Source organism: Lutjanus erythropterus, chromosome 2 (assembly GCF_056507025.1).
Source record: "Lutjanus erythropterus isolate fLutEry1 chromosome 2, fLutEry1.hap2, whole genome shotgun sequence".
Taxonomy (NCBI): domain Eukaryota; kingdom Metazoa; phylum Chordata; class Actinopteri; order Lutjaniformes; family Lutjanidae; genus Lutjanus; species Lutjanus erythropterus.
This window is the reverse complement of record NC_139318.1, coordinates 48,128,108-48,153,240: the sequence shown is the minus strand read 5'-3', so window position 1 is coordinate 48,153,240 and position 25,133 is coordinate 48,128,108. Positions and strand designations below refer to the sequence as shown.

The following is a 25,133-nucleotide window of genomic DNA, read 5'->3' as shown; positions in this document are numbered from 1 at the left end:
CTCTGTCTTCTCTGTCCACCTTGAGGTCCCACTTGTCAAGCAGATCCTTTGACCAGTCAATGACAGTTTGTCCCTTGACCTCATGAAATGGCCAAATCTAATTCTTTTTTCATGAATCCTCATAAGCATTTTTGACTTTCATGTGATTGTATCTTACTGAAAAAACCCCCATCTGGTTTGATTTCAATCAAATGCTCATAAACTCTTTGGAAGGGAAGACATCAAAGGTGCTGTGGCTTAGTTGGTCAAAGCACCTGTCTAGTAAACAGGACGCTTTGACAGTAAACTGAACAATAAACCCTTCTGGTGCATTCATGAACAGCTCAGACCAATCCTACTGATTCTACCTTTAAGTCGAGGCTCTGAATATTGTAGTACAGATGACAGTACAGTTCATGCATACTTAAACACAGAAGTACAGGAGTCATGCTGTCTTTGCTCTGAGGATTTCGGAAACAACAGCAACAACTTCAGTCTGTTTATGTTGGAGGATGTTGATGTACCACATGTCTGCAGACTCAGTTAGACTTTAAGGTGCTTGAACTCCAAACTGCAGATAGAGAGAAAAGGATGTTCGTGTGTGTGTGTGTGTGTGTGTGTGTGTGTGTGTGTGTGTGTGTGTGTGTATGTACATGTGTGATGCCCCTGGAGGCTGTGTCTTATAGTCAATATTTGTGTTTATGTGCAATAACTTGTGTGTGTGTGATATGTATGTGGGTGTTGTGTGTCCAGCTCCCAGAGGAAAACTGCACCATTTTTGCTTGTACTAGTAGCCGTCTTCTAATCCCTGTCAGTGTGTGTGTGTGTGTGTCTGTGTGTGTGTGTGTGTGTGTGTGTGTGTGTTAACAGTTAACGAATGTGGAGCTCCATATGCGTCAGCAGATTTGTCATCTCCAGCCTGCAGGGAACAAGAATGTGCAGCAGGAAGGTTTGGTGGTTAATGAGGTGGTCTATCCCAACTATCTGGCCTGGGTTTAGTCTGTATGAAGCTTTTTGTGTGAAATTATCCTCAAGCAGCAAACTTGAACCCTGCAGCTATAGAACAGATCTGTATGTGTGTGACGTTAGAACATCCATCCTTCCAGGATCTCTTCTCACCAGAAACATGACACAGTCGCAGGTCTTTGTTTTCACACAGTTGACCTTTTTGTGGTACAGTCTTCTCTCAGTAAGGACTGAAGAACCGTGACATTACTGCAAAAGCTCTTAACCATTTGACTGTGCCGTCCATTTTTAATTAAAACAAGACTAACAGCCCTGTTTTACACCCAGTGCACAGTGCAGCTATAGGCAGCATCAAGGAGGGCTTGGTGGTGCTGTAGTTACCCTCAGCACAAGTGTAGAAAGAAAAAAAAAAGAAAAATGGAACTTCACCTGCCGTGGATGGTATAGCTTAAGGACTAAGAGAAATGGTTAGAAACTTGAACATTGAGGGTTTGATCCTCCACTAATGCAGTGTTGAATTTTGAAGTGCAACACCCAGAGGAAGAATCAAAACCACTAAGAAATAATGTTCAAATGTCTGATCCAATACCTCAGGATGATTGTAGATTTGATCCTTGTCAGTTTTCAAGTCTGACATCTAAAGAAAAGCATAATAAGTTCAAAAAAGAGAGTTTGAGTGTGTCAGACTGAATGGCTCAACAAGCAAGAGAACTGCTCACTAATTTGGAGGTTGTGGGTTTGATGCTCAAGCAATGTCATGTAATGTTAAAGTGTCTTTACTGCTGCCTCCATCTGTTAGTGTGTTTGTGTTTCTGTGACTTCAGTGAATCTGAACGAGCTCTTTAAAACACTGAAAGTCACACAGTAACACAAACAAGCAAACAAGCAAACAGATCGAAGCACCAGTATACCACAAATCCTGGAGAGTAAAATTACTGTTTTTGCCTCTGCAGTCTGGTTGTTTTGGAGAATGCAATATTTGTTTTATAAGATGGTGGTTTCCTGTCAGAAAACTTTGTCTCACAGTAAAGTTAAGTGGTGAAAATGTTCTAAATATAGCATACACTTTAAGTGATGTGCTTAAAATGCATGTTGCTGCAGGACATTGCTTAGCTTCCTACACCAAACTGAGGCCATGTCGACCACCATGTACTGCAGGTAATACAGTATGGATAAGTAAGTTTAACTGTATGTACACCAGTGTTTTAGTATCTGATTGTATGCATACTGCATGCAACAGCATGTACTTTGTAAAGGCAGCTGCAGGGTGTATTAAAATGAAAAGATGAAGTCAAGTCCACTCTGTAAAGGTTTTCTGTGGGTGCTTTGATGTGATTGTGGATCTTTCAGATCAATGTTATCATAAATGTGTCATGCAGAGTGGGTCTTGCTCCGGTCTGGTCTTGGTCCTGAATGTCCACCCTCTTTTCTGTACCTTCCCTCAACATTAAACACACGGCGTTATGAGCTGTATTCATGTACATTTATTCAACAGGAATGTGTGAACATGTCTGTGCTTTGGTCCCAGAACTCATTTTTATTATCGGTTCCCAGTGTTACCACTCTACTGGGGGAAAGAGCTGTTTATGTATGCTGCTCGCCTGGAACCTTTTCCAGTTTGCATTTGGTCTCTTTGTGAATTCAAATCATTGCTGCAGAAACCTGGTGCTCTCTCTTCTGCATGGCTTCTGATGTTTGGGGTGTTTTATGATTTAAGGTGTGTTTTATGATTTAAGGTGGCTCTCAGGTTGTTCAAAGAGACCATTAATGTTTTTTGAGGAAATCTTTTTCATGATTGAATTAGAAATGCTATCTGTGATTTTATGACCTCATTACTGATTTTGTGACATATTTGTGTTATCAGAGTGTTTGTAACTTATTGTTTTTGCTGTCTGTTATCTCTGTAATTTAATTTTTTAAATTCATGTCATTCTTCCCCTCACCTCTGAGCTTATCACTGTAACAGTTGAGTTCACATCAGAGATGAGTAAAACGGGTCTTGGCCTTGTTTTTTCTCCAGGACTCTGACCTTGATCACATTTTGTGAAGAAAACATTTTCTGGTTTTCTCCTCCAGCTGCTCAGCCTCAGATCTTGGTCAATAAAGAGGTTGCTAGAGGTGTAAACACCAAAACTCCCCAGATTCTGCCGATAGGGCCGCTGGCTGCATGGCTAACTGAGCTAACTAGCTCAGGTCAGCTGTCAAGTTTTTATTGAGAATTCTCTCAATAAAATATGATCCTGTTTCACCAAAATTAGCGAATAAAGTTGTGTTTTTCTACATTAATCAGTGAGGACTGACTTCTTCAGATTCACTGTGCAAAATCAGTGACAAACATCAGATTTTGTCCTTCAGGACTTGATCCTGGTTGTTCAGTCTCTCTTGAACTTGTCTTTGACACATAATAGTCGAAGTGTTTTAGGCTTCATGAAGTAATGTTGCATATTTTACCTTGTTTGCTCTCATTATCTGTGCTACTTCCCATCATGAACACACCAGGTGGTTTCTTTCTAAATCTGTTTGTCTTTTAAATGCACATTCTGACTTTTAATGTTTATTTACCTTAATTGTGCAGTTTTCCACCCTGCTGCTCGAGATGAGGAAGTGAAAATGTGTTTTTTTCCTCACGTCTCCCAGAGAGTCACCCCTGAGCGTGTGCATGCTTCCTTACAGTTCACCGGATCTCCGTCTTTCCACAAATAAGCTCATTTAGTTGTGAGAATTAATGTTGTGTCAGAGTCAACGAGCACATTTGCAACCGTCTCTGCGGCTGCGGTTGGTCATTTCTGCAAATAAATTGGAGGGATGCAAATAGTCTCATCAGTTCAGACAGAACCATAAAACAGAGTAATTACATACAAACCTGCTTATCCTTTATATGTGGTTTGTAATCTGAGTCGTTCCATATTCACCAGAGTCAACACCTGCTTCTCTGCATATATGTTTGGTAATGTGCAGCGCTCCATCCTGCAGGAGCAGAAACAGTGGAAGTACCCTGAGACTCTGAGCTGGATTCAGCTGAGGTAACAAGTTTGGAGGAAATGTGATGAGATTCATTCTCAGATGACTTTGGCTGAACTTGAACTGTCTCGGGACACGAGCGGAGTTCTGTTTTAAAGCATAACCCAAATCTAGTTTTTATTTTTGCTGAAATGGCACCAGTGGTATTTGTGGAAATATACTTTTGAGGACTTAAAGGGCCCGTCAGCCCGGGACGGCAGGTGTTTCTATGTCCATGACAACAAGGCGACCTGCTTGAAAGTGTCTTTTAAGTGAAGATGAACTTGAGGAGGCTCGAGTCAAGCAGCTGTGAAGCGATGGACGTCTCTGGGATAAACATGCTATTTCCTTAAATTCTTCACAATAAGAGTCCCCTGTTGTTTCATTACTTAAACACTTTTATTAACACACACACACACACACACACACACACACACACACACACACACACACGCAAACACTTGTTTGTTCGAGGGGGAGAAAAGAGATTCGTCACAGTTTGACTGCAATCGGCAAGACATCACCGTGACCCGCTTTGATGCAGGTCGAGCTGAAAACATGTTTATTTTTGCTGTAAAGTTGGACATTTTATATGAATATAGCGTACACTAAAATACGTTTTGCTGCTGACCTGTCCACTGAAGAACATTACCAAAAAAAAAAAACTATCCCTTTAAATTAGCTTTTGTAGGAACAAGGCTACCGATAGTTGCTTTTTCTTTTTTTTCCTTCTGAATCAGACACTGGAGTAATATTAATAAATATCCTGCAGAAAGTCATCACTTATTTGTATTATTTTATTATTTTACAGCATCTATTGCTCATGTACAGAGGGTACATGTACATCAGGTGAAAGCTGAAGTACCTGCAGCATCATTTCTTAGCAAGTTTAAATTGAGTTTTTTTCTCCATTAAGAGTTCATTATTCCCTCAGATTGGCTTGCATATTAATCTGGAAGCTATTTGCATTTCTCCTCGCACCACAATAAACAAATAAAGAAACAGGAAACTATATGAATCAGCTTTGACGTAAATCACACCCCCTCCAAACAAAAACAATCACTTCTCCTCCAATTATGAGCTGAAACAATTTGCTGCGTGTGTGTATGGCCCTGGAGGAGGACAACATTATTACCGTCATCATTTTAATTATGTATTACTTTGCCTCAGTAGCAAGCTGTGCTGCTCTAAGTGCTTCAGAAACAAATGTTTGCTAGTTAGTGTGTTATTAGTATATCGAAAATAGAGAAGCTCCACATCACTCATTACTCTTGGAAAATGTCAAACTGGGACAGAAATGATTCTGCCAGCAGAGACGGTGGAAAAATAAAATATAATTCAAACTAATAAGCAGAGCCTGCAGCTCATGGGTGAAAATGAAAACAGTCCATTTCATGTGGAAATCTAAGAGAGCTTTTTTTTTTCTGGGGTCTTTCAGCTGACAAATAGACCACTTTCTGTCATGTCCACTGCAACAGCACAGGATTATCTGGACAGAAATTATTATCTCATAAAACAGCATAGATCATTTTTTTTCCCTCAGCTGTCAAAACAGCTTACTGCCAACCGTATTTAGGTTTATTGTTACAGGCGGACCTCTAGTGGTCGTAGTAATTCTGACAGGAGCAGAATGAAGACCAAAAAAAAAAACAAAACGCACCCAGACGGAGAACACTGTTTGTGTGTCGTGTGTGTTGTGTGTGTGTGTGTGTGTGTGTGTTAGGGCTGCAGCTGTTATGATCAAAAGAGCTGCTTCTGGTGAATAAAATGAAAAAAAAAAAAAAAAAAAAAAAATGTCTGTAGCCACAACTATGAATTTCTTTCTTCCAAAGCTAATGGAGACTCTCGCCACTGTCAACATTTAGAGGCAAAGGCTCTGAGCCATAGACTTTAGTTGACCAAATATAAAAAGTTATTTTTTTTATTTGGTGCACAGTTGGCATATGTGAAAAGCACTTTACACTGTAAAAAATATCTGAGACGACTCCAAATTTCAAGGCAACATACTGCAACTCAAACTCTTTTGAAATAAACTAAAAAAGTTTTGTCAGCATGTAATCTTTAGTTGAGATAATTTAGTCTTTGAGATTTAGAAACTCAGAACCAATCTATTTTTTAAAAAATGGTCAGTGAACTGTGAACCTGTTTTTTAAAAATTATGTTGGTGCCTGAAAATTAAATGGTTTGAATTGAAAATCTAAAAAAAGTAACCATCATCACTTTCACTTGAATTAATTTATTGTACTCACTCAAATATTTAAGTTTATCCGAAGAAGGAAATGAAATTAGCTCAGTAGTTAGTAAAACTTTTTCAGAACTTAAGAGTTTGAGTTGAGCTCAAGACCCAAAAATCTGTTGCAGTAAGTTGCCTTGACATTTTGAGTTGTCTCAGCTTTTTCAGAGATCTACAATAATGATGAATGAAAATCCAAATGACAGGAAGTCACTGGAGAGGGAAGAAAGTGCTGTACGTGACTCCGGAGCTGCAGGTTGCAGACCTTCACATTAGTCGGAGCCCCTGTGGTCGACTGAGATTCTTCCAGTCCGTGTGTGTTGAATATCGCATACAATTATTAAACTTTCAAAAAGTGATGTTTTTCTGTGAATTATTTCAAAAGTGGAGTTGCCTTCTTTTTGATATATATTTTCAATTACAGTTTATTTAGGAATAATTGACTGGGGGGATAACTTCATGTTTTTCAGAAGCTGGGGTTTAAATGAAGTTTTACTAATAAAGTTTTTGCTTTCTTCAGTCCTGCTGCAGACTGCAGAGCAGCAAAACTGGACACTGTGTCTCTGTTTGAAAAAGAAATGGCAGTAAAACTTTTCTGAATCTGGACCACACAGAAAAGAAAACTTTTAACTGACTCTAAGCTAATAAAGTTGCACTTCGAACCCCCCATTAAGCACTTTTCTAAAAAAAAAAAAACACCTCCCCACGAGCTCATCTTGTCAGGAGGTGGAAGGAGCAGCATAAAGTATTCAGTTCACAGCGTGAAGCAACTTTGTGCTGTCAGGTATTAGAGGAAGGTTACGACACCGCTGTCACACGCTCATCTGAATAAATGATTCATGGTGTTGAGGTGAGAAGCTGCAGGGACTCATCACTCAACACTCAACATGGAGAGTGACGCAATCTGATCAAATCACACTCTGAACGTGGAGGGCAGGCAGAGAAGAGACGCTGATGGGTGGAGGACTGAAAGACTGAAGACACGTTGAGTCAAAACGACAGCAGGAGGTGAGGGACGAGGTCTCATAAGTCAACAGAACACATTTCAATTTCAGTCCAAAAAAGAAAAACATCAATTCAGAGAAACGTTGTTTTACCCTGACATGAGCAAAGTGAGCTCCTGTATCAAGTGTTCAGGTGTCGTTTACATGATGAAATACAGTCTGAGACCATCGATAACAGCCGACAGGAGCACAGATCCATAAACCAGAGTGATTCAGGCGTACAGTCACTTCCCAAAACTAAATGAGACCGACTCTAATGCTCCTGCTGGGGATTTTATTTTGCTAATGCTTCAGACTCTCTTCAGTCCAAGTTCATTTAGGATTACTGCAGTGTCAGGATGTGAAGGTGGACTTTAAGGATTTGGACCACTCGTACAGAAAATCTCCAACCTCTGCTCAGCATCACACATCAGGGACATTTTTAAGCATAAACACTTTTTGGGGAATTTGCAAGTGCCTTATTTTCATGATTCAGGTTAGTTGTTGTCTGGGCGCAGACATTAGAATACCTTCACTTGACGTCATCAAATGAATGAGAATGAGTTGACCGATTTGTCGAGCGTCACTGGCTTTCAAGGAATTAAAACATGATACTAAACAGAAAGAACAAGGTGGTGAGTGCCAGGGCTGCTCTGAATCTTCTAAATGAAAGTTTAGCCCTTTAACTGACTCATATGGTGAATAACTGTATGTTTACTGTCCCTTCAGCTGGTAAAGTCGCTCTACAAAATAAACATATCCTTCATGAAATATGTAGAAATATGCAGAATGAAAAGAAACACAGAGAATCTCCAGCGTCTGCTCAGCATCACACATCAGGGACCTTTTTAAAGCATAAACACTTTGGGGAATTTACAATAACTTCTGCATTATTTACAGTATTCAGGTTAGTTGTTGTCTGGGTGCAGACATTTGAATGCATCCTCTGAAAGAACTTGACTGATCTGTCGTGCATCATGACATGAAAACAGTTTCTTGGTTGAAACATTAATCGGTCCAGTGAGCACCGCAGGGGGACAAACTGTTAGTTTCATGATATAATTATGATTTGAAGCCAAAACTAATTGGCTTGAATGTCTAATGTAGCAAAAAATGTGAGCCTTGGTTTGGACTTAAGAGTGCAAAAAGTCAAGAAACACGATACTCGACTGCCAGGCTGGTGTGAATCTGTTAAATGAAAGTTTGTGGTGAATAAATGGAAGTTTACTGTCCCTTCAGCTGGTGAAGTCGCTCTCGAAAACAGACATATCCTCGGTGAAATATGTAGAAATATGCAGTGAAAATGAAGAGCGTCTGTATGCTGGTCAGAGGTGAATACGAAGCAGCTCTGCGGTTTAGATGAACTTGTGGTTTTCTGTATTGTTTGATCAAATACCTGGATGACACCTGAGGGCTGTTTGTGAGTCTACAGAACAGAGAGAAGAGACGGAGCAGAAGATGGAGGTTTCTGGGTGGAGAGTCGTGGTTGAGGGAGATTTGTGAGCTCTATTAGAAAGAAAAACAAACAGATTCATCACCCCACCGCCGCAGGTACACATCCTCCTGTCTGTCTGTCTGTCTGTCTCTTTAATTGTCTTTCTTTGTCTCTCACACACAAACACGGTGTCCCTCCTCCCCGCCCGTCTCCTGTGTTCACTCTGCTTTCGCTCTCTAACAAATGTTTCGCAGCATCAGTATGCAGGGCGCAGGATGCGGGGCCGGGGCGTGTGAATTTAAATGTCGAGTGCACTCGAGCTGGCGGCAGCTGGCTCTGCAGATTTGTGCTTCACACAGTTTTGTAGCTGCTGATTTGTATGTGTGTGTTGTGTGGAGGTGAGTCTCCTGTCTGCGCTTCAATTTGTTGCTTCAATTTTGACTCTATTCCCTCCCACTCTGTCCTCATTTACTTTTCTCAGCCGTCCCGGCCATTTGCAGCCCTGCTGGAAGCTCCGGATTGAAGGAGAGTCAGAGACATTTTTATTTATGGAGCCCAACATCACATTTAACGTCTCACAGGGTTTTACAGGCAAAATCAACAGGAGACGTGGAAAATACAAGGAAATAAGATGGAAGAAACACTGAAACATACAAAGAGATCCCCTGACTGCTTTAATAAATGAGAGGATAAATATGCAGATTCTTCCATACAGACATGAAAGGGTCCCTGAATAAACTAGTAAGAAGAACAAAATAAAAACTGTGGATAGAGACTGTGGAATATTACAATAAACAAAGTATGTATGCAAAAATCACTAAAAATATGACTCTGAAATGTTTTTATTCATAAAAAAATAGTGGACTGATACAGACTCTGACCTCCTGTTAGGATATTTCTGTTGGCTGCTAAAGTCACATTATTTATAGAATAATTTCATCAACCTTATTTAATAAATATCATTTATGGTGCTGTTAGTTTGCTGCTACAAACCTCTTTAACACCAGAACAGCCAAAGAGGTTATTTTGACCATTTTCAAATTTATACGTGCAATAATGAATTAAGAAACACAAACTCCTGACTTTTCCTAAAAGTATTTTCATTCAAACTGTTTTTTTAATATAAATTATACAAAAGGCAAAGGAAATGTGATAATTTTTGCCTATTTCAGCTGCAGGCGGTCATACTGACCCCACAGAAACCGCTGCTCTTAAATCGTTACTTTCTGCACAGCTGGAGATGCATCTTAGTTGCTTAGCAACTATCATAGACAATTTTGTTTCAGCACCTATAACTGACTGAATTTTTGTGTTTTCAGGCATCAGAGAGGCAGCAGGGAGGCAGAATATTTTCATAACTAACTCAGTGGATTAAGGATTTATTTCAACCAAACCAGAGTCAGTGATTGTTGGAACAGTGGAAAAACGAACTAAGATGTTTTTGGTGAGTTTCATTTTGTTTATGTAGAGTTTGAATAAAGTGTGTTAAAAGCTAAGCTCGTCTTAAAGACAGAAACTTGAATTCAGAAGATGACTGGTTGTATTTTTCTGTCTGATAATGAAAATAGGTGTAAGAAGATTTCCTTTCTTGACAATTCAAGAGTTTATTTTGTTTATTCATTAGACTAAAATAAGCTGAGAGAGCCTGTGGACAGCTAAAACTACAGGGGAAGGTCTGAGGTACAAAATGATATCAGGAGACAGAACGGGCTGAGGCTAGCTGGTTAGCATGCTAACTTCAATAGATATCAACACAATACAAAGACAAAACTGTTATTTCTTCACATCCTGTAGACAATTTCACTACATTTCACTAAAATATTCACCTTTAAAGTGATAATCTTTAACATTTTCATCATATCAAATCCATTTTTTCTCACTATCTGTGGTAAGCATTATCATCAGCCTCTTATCCTCTACAGGTGGAAATAAATGAAGTGAAAGCCTGATCGAAACACTTCATGAAGAGCGAATGTATGATGGTGAAAAACACTTTTTCAGTTTGACTGGTGTTGCAGAATATTGTAGAAACTTTTCATCTCAGAGCAGCTGCAACATGTCACTAAAGGTCAGGATTACACAAATAGCAAATGTGTGAAATTACAAAAAGTGCGCTGGCTGAAATATGACTTTTATATCCGACTATTTATATCAGAAACATGAGCATCATAAATAGTCATTGTGAGTGATCAATATCAGTGATATTGATATTACTGGTGGTGTGGGCCCGTACACACAGAAAATGATAGTTCCACTTGAATCAGGTGGTCTGAGAAAGTTGAAAAGTAATAAAAAAGCTTATTAAATGTGAAATCAGCCTTCCTCCTGCAAACACACACACACACACGCACACACACACACACGCACACACACACACACACACGCACACACACACACACACACACACACACACACACACACACACAGAGTCCCATTCACCCTGAACACACACATTCATCAGGAGTCGTGCTGTGAGGAAAACCTGCAGCCGTTAACCTCTTTTCCTCATCAGGAGCAGACGAGCCTCCAGAGGACAGAGACACTTCAACCTGCTCAGCAGGAGAAAAAAAACACTCCTGCTTTATAGGCTTTATGTTCCTGATGGTTTATATTGAAATCACACATCCTGACATCAGGAAGCAACAGTATTTTATTTTATGGCATATACTGAACAATCAGCTGGAACAGGACTGGAAACTGGTCAGAGGTGAAAGAGGTGAGACGGATGAGCGAGCAGAGAAAAACACCTGCAGGTATGCTAGCTTGGAGATTTTTTTTAATAAGATACTAATTCTAATTTCTGGTGACTTTTAGAGTTACTCTGCATAATGCATAATAATGCATAATCTGATTACATCTTTATTTATCTGTAACTGTAATAGTAGAGTACATAATCCTGTTACATGTAATCTGTTACTTCTTATATGTTGCACTCATTGCAGCAATTCATGCATGTGGATTAAATGACAAAAAAATAATAAAACTGAACCACAGTGACTCAAGTCAACAACCTTCCACTGCATCAACACTGTTCTAAAAGTGTGATCTGTCAGTGACAGAACCTACAGATGTTCCTGTGTCTAACAGACTCGTCTGTATGTACGCTTACTGTCAGTTGTCAGGACGTCTCACCACCATTTCACAACTCTGAATGTTTACAATGTGAGCAAAGACGAGGCTTTTCTCTGCAAAGTAAAACACACTTTGTCCTCCTTCCTTCAGTCAGTGCTGTTGAAGGAACCTCCTGAGAATCTAAACTATTGTTCTGCACTTTAAGTCCAATAAGAACACTGGCTGATGTATTTTAAGAGACTCCTCTGAGAGTCTGTGCATCAAACTCCCTGATGAATCGGAGTTAATATTGTCTGATAACAGCTCAGTCACACAGCAAAGACAAGAATATTAGTTTTTATTCTATTGACAGCAACATCATGAAGGATTAATGTTCTCAGACGGTCGCTAAGTTCTGTTCATCCTTCACTCACTGACATAATGAGCTTAAATACAACCAAAACTCACATGATGTAGTGCAAGCTTTCAATGTTTGACCAGAAAAAAAAACATGTAAATAAATAAATAAATAACAATAGTTCTCTCATGTGAAAGTTAATAAAAAGGCAGCACATACATGATATTTTGTTCTTCTCTGCAGCTGTTCTCAGTGGTTCCTCAGCAGATACTTTATGTTGTATAGGTCTTTGTCATCACTCAGTCACATCCTGAAGTGTGGTCCTCCAGGCTTCCATACAGCATAAGAACACGACGTCCACGTTACGTCAGGGAGAGCAGGTTGATGTCGTAGCATCCGTCCACCTGCAGCAACACAGAAACATGATTCATTTTGTTCTTCATTACAGACTCTGAACAGTCACACAGCTGCTCTCACTTACTTTGACTGATCAGGGACGTGTCCCAGTTTTAATGTACGTCAGCGTTCGACAAAGGATTCTAAAGTAAACCTTAGCAAAGAAACTTATTTTCCTACAAGTATTTCCCAGATTGTCCCTCTTAAGAGAGAGCTGCTGAAGTACATCGTAAGTTGTAAGAAGTCTTTTGCTTCACACCGACTGATCACAAGGCTCATGAATGACATTTTAACATAACAAGTGTTGCTATAATCATTTTACCTCAATCTAATATTACTGAAAAAGAAGCTATGCCTACTAGAGATCATCTGCTTCATCTATATAAATCCAGATAAGACCTCTTAATAGGTCTAATAAATATGTAACCTCTAGCCCTCAGGACAGATGACATAGTCTGACACTTCTTAAAAGGTCAGAATGAATGATAAAGTTAAATGGGTGAATGATTTTGTTCTCATGCACACTAATATAGACGAACCACACAGTCAGAAAAGCCAGATCTTCAGTTTGCTCCATTACCTTAAAAAAAATCTGAAAATTTCAACAATTTGGATTAATGTTATGGAGAGGTGCTATATGTCATCAGGCTCCTGTCAAGATAAGAACTGACAGATGAAATGACAATGTTCTCATGATGTGTTCTGCACAGAAACGTTTTCATGAAGTTAATTTTAAACCAGGGTAAATGTATATAGCACCTGTAAAGTTATAATTCTCAGCGACTGATTTAAAACTCTCTCTCACTTCCATCGATCGAGTAAAATCCTGACCATGATTTGGGACATTTTCAGTTGTGTAACTTTGAAACTGGACCAGAAGTTTATTGAAACTTTCCTCTGCTCTGCTCAGCTCACCGGAGCAGCTCTCTGTCTGTGACTCAGCCGTCAGTCCTGATTGGTAATTACTTGTGACTTCTAATTAATCAGATAGCGGTGTGGGCGGGACATCTTAACGAGTTCAGTCTAGACCTGCTCTAATTGAAAAGATAACTTCTGTTATGATTTGGTGCTATACAAATAAAACAGATTTGAATAACCATCTGAAAATAAAAGCTGTGCCCACATATATATATATGTATATACACACACACACACACAAACACACACACACACACACACACACATATATGTATATATGTATATACATTCTGGGATGGACACGCCTTTGCTTCCGTCCCTTTTTACTTCTGCGTGTTTGAGACTCACATCAAAGCGTCCGATGGAGGCGGTGGTCTGGTTGGTCTGCATGACTTCAGTCAGAGCCCACATCTGCTGGATGCTGGAGGACACAGTCTGAGGGTCTGGGAGGCCCTGAGAGACAAACAGGAAGACAGATGTCAAGCAGAAGCCCTGACACAAAAATCTCACAACACTGATTCTGAATTTTTAACACTTGATGTTCATTAAAACATGAATCAACTGTTTTAAATATAAAAATATGCATCATTTGAAATTGCATTATGAAATGATAATACAATTTTCAAATACTCCAGTGAGGCTTTAAATGGTAAATTTAGACTAAAAACAAATAAAATAATTAATAAAGGAACAAAAAAAATTGGAAATAAACATGTTTCTCTGAATATATGAACAGGAACACATTTCTGGTAGGGAAATAATGTTTTTTTTTTATTTTTTTTTTTTTTTATCTATTTATTAGTTTAAAAGTCTAAAAAAGTGGACTGTAAACTGTGTTTTTTGTAAACCAGACTCCTGACACCCCCTGAAGACATGATTTCAGTGTCCTGAATGATACATGTGACCCTGTAAACACAAACTACATTAAAGTCAGACACACACAAACAAAACCACATGTGTACCTCCAGGTCAGGGTGTTGGTCAACCAGGGTCAGGTCAGACAGCCAATCAGAAACCTCCTTCTCTGGGTCCTGGAATGAACAACAGTAACTGTCATTTCAACCTGTGCAGTTCAGTCTAATGTTGACTAATGTCACCATGTTGAGATCATTTCATGATGGTTTGTTTGAGCCTCTGTGTGTGTTGGATTTTACTTTGGCTCCATCTGCTGGCAGCATCAGGAATAACACTGTGATGGACCACTGTGCAGGACACCAGATCCAGAGATCCAGAGCCAGCGAGCTACAAGCTGAACAGATTTCACTGATTTTCACCGGTTGACAAACAGAAACTTCCATCAGAATCATTTGAAAGATGCTTCACAGAATCACAAACAAAAACATTCAGAGAATAACCGCCTGACTCAAGCTGCCCTCAGGTCTGTGAGGCTTTATAGCGTCTCTCAGCTCATCGTTTTATTTTACTGCCTGCAACTGTAATGTTCTGTTGAGTCTAGGCAGTCTAAGAAGCTGTTTTCAACAAAAAAAGTACCCAGTGTGCCTGTTCAGCACCAAACAGCAGACAAAGTTAGTGACTAGTCGGTAAACATGGACCTCAATTCCCCAAAAAACCTTCAACAGGGAAAAACTGTAAGAAACCTCAGGTAGAGAACCTGTGAATAGGATGAACACAGTTGGAAAAAATAAAATAACAAATCAGAAGCAAAATTACACTAAAAATCAAATCAATGCCTTGAATATTATACTGATGCTACTGTGTGTATATAAAAGCTCAGTAAATTATTTTATCTTTACTGTCTCACTGAGTTTGTGATTAATATTTACTTTGATTGTAAAAAAAATCTGAATACAGTTTCTGTCTGTCAAGAAAAATAAAATTAAACTAAAACTAACCGGCTCCATGTGAGGATAAATTTTGATGTCTTCGAGGCTGAAGGTTAACCAGGCAGAGGACGGCTGTCTCAGGATCAGTCTCACAGACACCACATGATCCGGCGCCACCTGCATCTAAAACACAAGAAAGAACAACAGAAGTAATGACAGACAGAGAGAGCTGCTGGGGTATCTGAATAATTGGAGAGCTAAATGAGCAAAATGTGGAAAAACAACAGTGTTTATTTGAAATAAATCACACTGGATTGTTAAATATTAACTTGAAATCTTGGAAAGTTCTAAACAGATTCCTTCATGGATCCTGTGAGATGAATTAGTGCAGCAGTTTTACTGGTATCTGTTTCTCTTCACCAGCAGTGAACAAACATCACCGAAGAGAAACGGTCTTAAAGTAACATCCACTAAAAAGTCTGATAATCCAGTTTCAGTTTCCTTATAACAGTGTTCGTGATATTAGTTAGCAAAACATGCTAAATTAAGCATGTAATTTGGCGAACAATTTTGAGCTTCAACCTCCCCTGTTTGGTTACATGGTGACATCAGATTCGCTCGATTGGACCGACAGATGCAGCAGGAAGTTATTTCTGTCTGAAGTGCAATTTCTAAAAATCTTAAATGTACACGTATTAATTATAAATAGCATGAGTTACTTGCTAACGTTAGCTTAGACATGGAGTCAGCTAACGTTAACAAACAACTGGCACCAACCACAACACAAACATTTATGTTTGATTAGTTTTTTAAAAACGAAGATTTTGTTTATTCCATTGAATACAAAATGCATTTTTCCCCCTCAGTCATATTCTCTGACAGCATTATGAAACATATAATGATGTAAACGTATGTATGGATCACACTTATAAAAATAGTGTTATATTTCAGATGTTTATTTGATAGCAGATCAATTAAATTTTACTTGATCAATCAAATTCATAACAACTGATTACCGAGTGGATCACATCAGCTAACTCATCCAGACACCTGGAGCTGATCTGGCTGGTAGATTGGTTAGCTAACCCTAGCTTGCTTGCTCGCTAATGTTAGCCTTAGCAAAATATTATCTGGGTGGATATGTCAGTTGGCTAATTTGCCAAATAACTTCACCAGCTAACATGATCAATGACTCTAACTTGTCTATCAAGACAATGTTGATTTTAGCAATATTAAATTACGTAACTCTACAAAACAAACAAACAAAAAAAGACTAAACTAACAACTGCTTTCAAGGAGGCAGGAGCAGCTAACTGGGTATCTATAACCTTCACTAAGGTGATGTCGATGTTGGCTAGCTGGCTGTGTCTTGTGGCATGATGTGGAAACAGCAAGCTAGTTAGCATCATGGAGACAATGATCCAAATAAAAAGAAACAACACAGATAATAATATTATTCTGAATAGGACTGCTGTCATTTATAACAAGGATGTACTGAAAGTTACATACAGACCCTTTAAAAAACCAGGAAACTGGCGGAAAAAGTTAGAAAATCTGCAGATAACATTTGAAATTTACCAACAACTGTGGCAATAAAACAACACAAACAGACACACAAAAAAACTTTAGCAGGATGAAAATATATGATAAGCATTTTTCTGACAAATAACTATTGTTTTGCATTTTTGCATTTTTGTTTTGCAAAAGTCAGTTTATGACATAATTTTTTTGGTTCCTGAAGGTGTTCAAGTCCCCGTGTAGAGACTTACTGCATTAACAGAAAACACTAAACATCCCCTAAGGCAAAATATGACAAACAATAAGCCATAAACAGTGAATAAACATCATTTACACTTTCACAATTACCCTTTAAACCGTGTCAGACTCAGAGCGCCATCCGAAGTAAACAAAAATTAAATCACCGCCCACCATCTGGCTCCATTTGCACAGAGAATAAACGAGAAATAAATAGAAGGAATAAAGAATTACTCAGTTTGCATTGTCTCCACATATCAACATTACAGGGCTGCTTATTGAGCCTTTTCTTGCAGACTTGGCTGGTTTCCTTCCAGCAGCAGCTGAGGGGTAAAATAAACGGCACTGAGCTCTGGCAGCCTGTGTTTAGCTTGATGTCCGGCGGGACGTGTTGGTTTACAGATCCGATGTGAAGTTCAGCTGCAGTTTGTGTAGAAGAGTTCGACTGGAAACAGGAACATTCAGGGGAACCAGTCTGCAGTGTTCCTGCATGAAAACAAGCTCCTGGCTGCAGCTGAGCACTCTGAACCACTGAAACAAGATAATTTGTCATCACCTTCAGATTCTGTTGCTATGAGCGTTTTTATAGACTTTAGAGGAGTAAACAACATCTGAGCACTGCAGAGGGACGTCTCTGCACTAATATATCTCATTTTTACGAGTCCTTGTGTCTTATACAGAAGATTTCATGTGACCTCATCAAACAGCGAGCAGAGTGCTATTTGAGTCTGCATATTCACATGTTTCCAGTAAAAACAGGAAGCTAAAGAGGGACTTTACAGTCGCCAAAAGCGCTGAATGTGCGTTACATCCCCCTGTCATGTAGTTAGTTTGGACTGAACACAGCCTCAGAGAATGACGGTGGCCATTTTGACAGGAAATACAGTATCAGGGTGGTTTCCTTGCCCACTCTGGCATCCCCAGTTGCATCAATTATAACTGTCTGGTTTTATTTCTCATATCACTCCAAGTATGTGAAGACACTGTGCTATGCAGTAGAGTTGGGTGTGCATGAAAATAAGGGACACATTGCGTCCTGTAAAGGACAGTTCATTTTATTTTTCAAAACAGGACAATCCTGTATTATACAGGACGGGTGGCAACCCTACAGCTCAGGGACTTTTTATTTCTTTTCTGTGTCAGCAAACACAACACACAGCCTTTCAATATGAACTACACTGAGGTAAAATAACTGCCTCTCAGCAGCAGCCAGTGGAAACACTGAAAACTCAAATATGATAATATGTGACAACATCAGCTATATCACACCTTAACTCATACTTGGATATATTTATTATCCAGCCAAATATACTGTATATATGACAGTATAATGTAATGTTAAGACATAAATCAGCACATAAACAGCTGTAGGTTTGATCATTAGGCCTGCTATGGCATGTTTAGGACAGGTTATGTTGTCCTACTGGATGACGACTTTCTGCCAAACTAGACGTGATTTCAAAATATCCAGCAGGTAAGTTCAGGTGTTGACCTCAGATTTAAAATGAACTCAGAGCAACAACCTCCGCACGTCATTCTGTCCAGTGAAGTCAACAACATCAGTTAAATAACAAGAAAAATCATCTGTTTGAATGCAAATTACCAGGTTAGAGCAGCCACACAGCCCGCATGAGAAGCGCAGCCACATCTCGCCTATTTTTTCAGCATGACGTGTGCAGATTCTCAGCAAAAATACACAATGGAATGATCTGTTGACAGCCAGCCATACTGACATATCAGGAACAGGACACCTCTCACTACAGTTTCTTTGTCTATATCTATAGAATAAGTCACAGACATGAAAAAAAATTGATGAAGGGCGGTATTTTTACAGTGTGCTCTCTTTCCCTCTCTCTGACTGAGGGGGAATAAAATCATTCTGCTTTCATGATCACAGCTCTTTTTTTCTCTTTAAAACTCAGTGCATAAAGACAAGGCTGGCAGCAGCAGCCCCACAACAGAAACGTTGTCTGTGTGGAACCACAGGCATGTGAACCGCAGCAGCTCAGTGAGGTCATGCACAGGTACATCCAGGCACAGCAGCTCGAACGTGAAGGACACGAGCCTTTCAGGCCTCTGGCTGAGGAGACTACAGGTGCTGAGACCTGCTGATACCCACCTGTGTCCTGTGGATGGAGTAGTAGTCCTGAGAGCCCCCCTCTGTGTGGGGGTTGTCCATCAGAGGCAGGTCTCTCAGAGCCGTGCACCACTTAGCGGGGGTCTCCTGCCCAGGGCTCCTCCTCAACAGACGCACGGTCACGTAGGCTGTGTAGTAGTTCTTAAAGGTGATCTCCTCCACCTGAAACAGACAGACGGTGAGCACGGATCAGAAAAACTCTACAAACTAAAGGAGAGTTAGTGAAGTGTTTTTTACAGCATATTCTCAGTTTTCTTTAAGACGTAATAGTGTAATGGTGTCATAACTGAGCACCGTGTGCACCGAACTGTTTAAACTTAATATGGAAACTATAAATGAAACATTTAAACACTGTTGTTTATTTGGATACTTTTGTTACTTGTTTAGATCATTTTTTTTAATGGAATAAATTTGCAGAGGCTCCGCACCAGATGAGAATGATTTTTCAGGTTTTTTCTTTTTTTTATTAACATGGCAGAGATATCCACTAGAGTTCTCATGTTATATTAGCATGCTGCTATAATCTGATAATATTAGGATCAAACAATTTCATTCAGAATTGATCTACATTCATAACAAATGATTTCCTTTAGCTTTTTAGCATCAGACCCAACCTTAAATTGGATCTTACTGTGCTGTCAGTGTAAATAAAGTGAGGTTCTCTGTTGACCTGCTGGAGGAAATGAAACTTCAAAATATATAATATTGTCTTCAGACTCATTAAAGCATATTGGTTCCTCCACACTTGGTCTCAACCTGTTGTTAAAGAAACACTGAGTCTGCCAAATCACAGCATTAACATTCAAACCTAAAGACAGAGGCTTGGAAACTCTCCGTACAGATAATTCCTTCATGCAGAAACTCGCTGCAGGCCGACGCCTTTGAAGCTCCGAGCTGTGAGCTAATGAGGAGTCGCTCTGCATTAAAAATGAGTTTTAATTAGGACTAAATACTAAAAAGTAGGTCAGTGCCCAAAATATTTCAAGTCTCTCTCAAGACAGGAATACAGTTTTATATTTAAACAAATGTTTTGTTTGTGTGCGTGTGTGTTTTCTGCTTTATTAGACAGTGCTGCAGGGAGATAGAACAAACATGGATGTTGAATAAAATTAAGTTTGAAGGGAAAATGGTACTTTGAGAATTTATTTTAACTTCTTAGAGGCAAAAAATCCAACTCTGAAGAGATTACACATATTTCTTTAAAGCATTCTCCTACAGTGGTACATTTACATCTAGTTACAGGCTCTCGGGTCAATGTGTGGTCAGCACGCAAACTAATAGAGCTGGATTTTTTTTTTTTTCACCAACTCTAACAGAATATGAGCGAATGTTTTTGTAGTAGACGCAACTCAATAATTAATTCATAGCAACTGGTCCAGAACCACACAATTCTTTAAGTTGTGTATGATGTTAGAGTCACAGTTAAAAATGGAGGTGCAAGCTTATTATTGACACGAGAAATTTAATTTAATCAACACCTGAAAGTGCCATTCCCTGCAATATAGACCATTTAATCATTATCAATAAAGGTACATTTACTGTCAATCTCAATTTATATTGTACTATTATATATAAAAATATGAGAAGCAGTATGTGACAGATAAACACACATAAAGACCAATCATTTACTGCACACTGCCGTTAGAAACAATTAGCTGATAATTAACCTGATCAGCCACAGTCATCAGCCACAGTCATCAATACACACTAAATTAAAATTAAAATTAAAGTACCAATCAAGCCAATAACTAACAACAGTCGATGTCAGACAACCTTATCATAGTTAAGGAGTTACCTGGTGTTTCTGCAGTGGGGAGAAATGTATAATAGTTTGGTGATTCTATCCTGCTGACCTTTATTTCACAAAAATTTTAATTTTGAATAATTTTTTAAATCAGTTCCATCCACAATTATTGTTAATAAATGATAAAAGTTGTCTGTACGGACTTTACAGTTTGGATTCTATCACTTATCACCTCAACTCCACCAGCCTCTGCTGGTTAGCTGAGCCTTTTTAATGGAACTACAGTGGGAAAACCGTTTCAAAAACTAAAATATCTGACTAAGAAAAGTTATGGTTGGTGGATGAGATGCACACTGAACTAAAGACTGACTCATATCACTGTTAATTCACCTTCTATCGTGTGTGTGATGGTAGCTGAGGAGTTTTGGGGGTGTGTTACTACCTGGTTTGTTCCTGTTTGGTGATGCAGAGAACGCAGATACTGTCAGATAATATTATACATGTTTGATTGTCTCAGAATGTTACACTGAGAAAAAGACTGAGTTAACACAGCTTGGAATGAGTTTTATGACCGCCTTACAGATGACTGATTGTGATTATTTTTTCCCCTGATGTGGCAGCAAAGATTTTGCCTCTGTGTTATTCAAATATTTAAAACTGGCAAAGCTGTTTGATCAAAAAGTATCATAGAAGCAAAAGTACGTATTTGCTCCCCCAGCTCTAATAGTGGGGGTGCCTCACTGCTCAGGTGTCTATGTGCACGGTAAACAATTTAATTTTCTTACCCTTGCTAGTCAGCACCAGAAACACTGGTTGGTTATCCTGATGATTGATATTTTATTAATGTAGAGCATCAGTAGATTGTTGTTTCTAAAACGTTCCAGCAGACAGCAGCCCCTCTCACCTTGTTCTAAAGCCCACATGGTCTGGATGTTGTTGTAATCAGCAAAGTGGAAAAGATAACATCTTGTAAAATCAGTGCAGTTTGGCAGTTTTGATTGTAATTAGTAATAAACAGGATCTGTAGCAAAATATTACACCTCGTCAGCAGACGAGTGATGAAATGACTGAAGTGATTTAGTTACTCCTGTCTGAACTTTATTATTTTGTCACATGCTCAGCTCTGGTCAGAATTCTCAGGACCTACACATCAGCGTTAATCCACCTACATCAGTTTATGAATAAAAGCCTAAAATACAAACTAATATCATAATAATGTGGTGAAATTATGCATTTATCTCTGTATAGAAGAGCATGTGTCCATAGTTAAGGTTAACACCGTTCTTCATTCTGCAGGCTGCAGATAATAAAGCATGAAAATATTTTTTGATGAGACTGAATGTATGATGGTTGTCATGGAAACCACTGGTACTGTCCATTAAATCAACAGATTTCTGTGTTCAGTGTCAGCTTACATTGACAGGCTTTCCAAAGGGCAGAGTGACGTCTACAACACAAACTCCAGAGTGAGTCGGGTCTGCTTTGGTGTCTCCGATCTGCAGGTAGACCGGAGGTTTGATGGTGCAGCTCACAGGCTTCATGTCATCACCGCTCCCGCTCATCTTCTGCACAGGAGACACACACTCAACTTAAATTATACATTTTATTTAAAAGTATATGTTGAAGTGGCCAGAGTGTGTGCAGACCCTTGTAAGTGTGTGTTTATGTGCTTTTAGATTAAGAGCTTGCCTCTCAGACCAGGACAGAAGTTGGATATCATTACTATTTTGGAGGAAATCATCATCCAGTACACAACAAAAACTGATGATGATGATGTAGGAAACATCTTGTGTCCAGCTGTTAACCTTTAAAATGAAGAATGCTCTGCAAAATACTGGGGTTTTCAAAGAGGGAGGGAGATATTTAATTCTAGGATTTTCTTTACAGGGTAATCAGAACTCTGATGGGGAAAAAACAACTTCAGGGACAAACTGTTGTTCAAAGTCAAGCTGTATTTTCAATAAAACCATACAATGAATCTGGGCTCTCATAAGTACACATTTGCAGTCAAATTCTGATTATTAATACAAAATACTACCCAGCAGTATATAAAGTCATTAAAATGAGCTCCAACATTTCCAGCTGCAACATTAAAGTGACAAACTTTTTTTTTTTTTTTTTATTTCCTTGGCCTATACTTTTCTTCTACTATGATTACTGTTGAGCATATGCACCTAGTTGGTAAATAATGCTGATTCTAAATTAAATGTAAATATTAATCTGAAATGGGCCATTCTGTATAATGAGTACTAGGGCTGGGTATTAGTACTCAATACCTTTAAGGTAATGACTGAAATAACAAAGTACCAAGGCTGGCAGCATCAAAACTTGTCCAGTCAGACGGTACCTGCCTTCAATCCTTTTTGTTCTCTGATCAAGAAAGAAATTTCTGTTTGTAGGGTTTGGCTGCATGTGTTCTTCCACTTAATTCAACGTGAGACTGGTGCACTACTTCAGTCAGGCGTGGTGTATTTGAGTCAGCAACTCAACATGCCAAGATGTCACCAAACCAAAGTATGGCTAAACTACATGCCTGTGCCACATGATGGTATCTGTTAGTATCTATCTATAGTACTCTACTGGCATCAGTATCACTTTAAGGGTACTGGTTTTGGTACTGGTATTGTAATTTTTTTTAAATAATACCCAGCCCTAAGGAGTACTTTCACTTCTGATGCCTAAGGTTCAGATAAAGAAGACATTACACAGAATTTTGATGCTAATAGATTCGTCATTTTATTTAAGCAAGAGTTTGTGCAGTTATTTGTAAGTTCACTTAAGTAAACGACCTGAATATTCCTTTCACTAATGATAATTTATATGACTTTGGTGTAGGAGGGCTGCAGATGATGATGAACTGTTTGTTTGAAACGAGAGCTAGAAAATATAGCTGTTAAAAACAGTCATGACATTAGATTCTTACAGAGCTTTTCTGCTCCCTGTACTTGTTGTCTGCTCTCGGTTCTCAGTGTGATATATGATTAACATTATTCCAGTCAAACATCACTGTTAGCTCTCTGTTAGCTCTCTGTCTCTGTCTGTCTCTCTCTGTCTCTGTCTGTTAGCACCATGGACAGCGACACTTCACAGTGTTGAACACACGGCAGAAAACATCACTGAGTTGAAGTGAACAGCAACACTGAAACACGAAGTTCAATATTCATGTTGTGATGCTGTAAATCAGCTGTGTGAGCCACAAACTAACACAAATGTCTACAGACGAAGTTAGCATAGCGTTAGCACGAAGCTAACAGTGCAGAGAGGGATGATAGCAGAGCAGCTAACAGCTGAAACGTGTGAAACAGAAGAAAAATAAATCCATAAAGAGACTCTGTGTTGGTTCATGACTCACTGTTGTTGGTCGGAGAGCAGTCACGGTCTGTACAAGTCAAGGGGAAAAAGAAAAATGAGAGTAAACTGATCAGATGTTGACATGCTAAAGGTCCTCTGTTTTACTTCCTGTCTGTAACCATGGCGACGGTGAGAGTCTTAAAGGGCCAGCAGCTCTCAGCTGACTGAACCTGTCTGTAAATAACAACAATAAAGTCAGATTATACAAAGACAAAAACATCAACAAGAAAAAAAGACAACGATTTTGACTTACACAGGATCAAGTCAATAAAAAAAAAACAACAGAAACTAACAGAAAGCAACAACAAAATACCATTTATGTGAGATCTTTTAGTGACTTTTTGTAAGATTGGTTTTTAATTTGCCAATGGGACACAGAAAAGAACAGTTCTCATGACTGTATGTGGACTTGGAACTATGACCAGTTCTCACTTTCCCATGACAAAATACAATATACAGTCTTGTGATTTTTTTTATTGTTTGCAAACAGAAGACAAGACTTTCACTCAGCCTCCACAGCTCACCAAGTTAATAGTTACTGCATCTCACACCGACATTAACATGGAACAATAAAGAACTAATCAGATGCACTTTTCTGTTCAATTTGAGCTTTTTAAAATGATTGTAACAGAACTTGACCCTGTGACTGAGCAGTACTCCAAATATGACAAAATGAGTAATTGAACAACATCAGTCTTTACAGACGGTGGAACATGTGGAACATTTCCTTGAAATAGCAACAATGTGATCAGTCTGCTCAGACCAAAACAGTAAACTATCTAATTCACACCCACTTTTAATCAAAACCAAAATTTAATTTAAGTTTACATCCTGATCATGGTATCACTGATTTGTTTGTTTTGCTGCAGGCCTCTACATACGTCCGAGTGTCATGACAGAAAATGAGCAGCAGAGGGCAGACTTACTCCATGTATTAAACCCCCCCTCACACAGCCAGTGACAGAGGTGGTGTGTTAAATTTTAAAACCCTCTCTCACTGAGCTCATCAACTCATTCACGTCTCCACACCCCTCTGAAAACAT

General features: G+C 38.9%; 1 protein-coding gene across 1 annotated transcript; it reads right to left on the bottom strand.

The window, feature by feature from the left end:
• Positions 1-12,154: 12,154 nt before the first annotated feature.
• nicn1 (nicolin 1) lies at positions 12,155-24,209 on the bottom strand. Its single transcript, XM_084746124.1, has 7 exons — positions 24,092-24,209; positions 22,155-22,304; positions 18,978-19,157; positions 15,173-15,286; positions 14,282-14,350; positions 13,668-13,772; positions 12,155-12,409 (listed from the first exon to the last, which is right to left on the bottom strand). Exons 2-7 carry the CDS (start codon positions 22,299-22,301, stop codon positions 12,368-12,370), a joined length of 657 nt encoding a protein of 218 aa, XP_084602250.1. The 5' UTR covers positions 22,302-22,304; positions 24,092-24,209; the 3' UTR covers positions 12,155-12,367.
• Between the last annotated feature and the right edge of the window lie 924 nt (positions 24,210-25,133).

Coding starts and splice junctions, on each gene's coding strand:
- nicn1 (XM_084746124.1), bottom strand. CDS start 22,301: ATGAGCGGGAGCGGTGATGACATGAAGCCTGTGAGCTGCACCATCAAA. Junction 19,158..22,154: donor CCTTTGGAAAGCCTGTCAAT/GTAAGCTGACAC, acceptor TGTCTGTTTCAG/GTGGAGGAGATCACCTTTAA. Junction 12,410..13,667: donor CCTCCATCGGACGCTTTGAT/GTGAGTCTCAAA, acceptor GTGTTGCTGCAG/GTGGACGGATGCTACGACAT.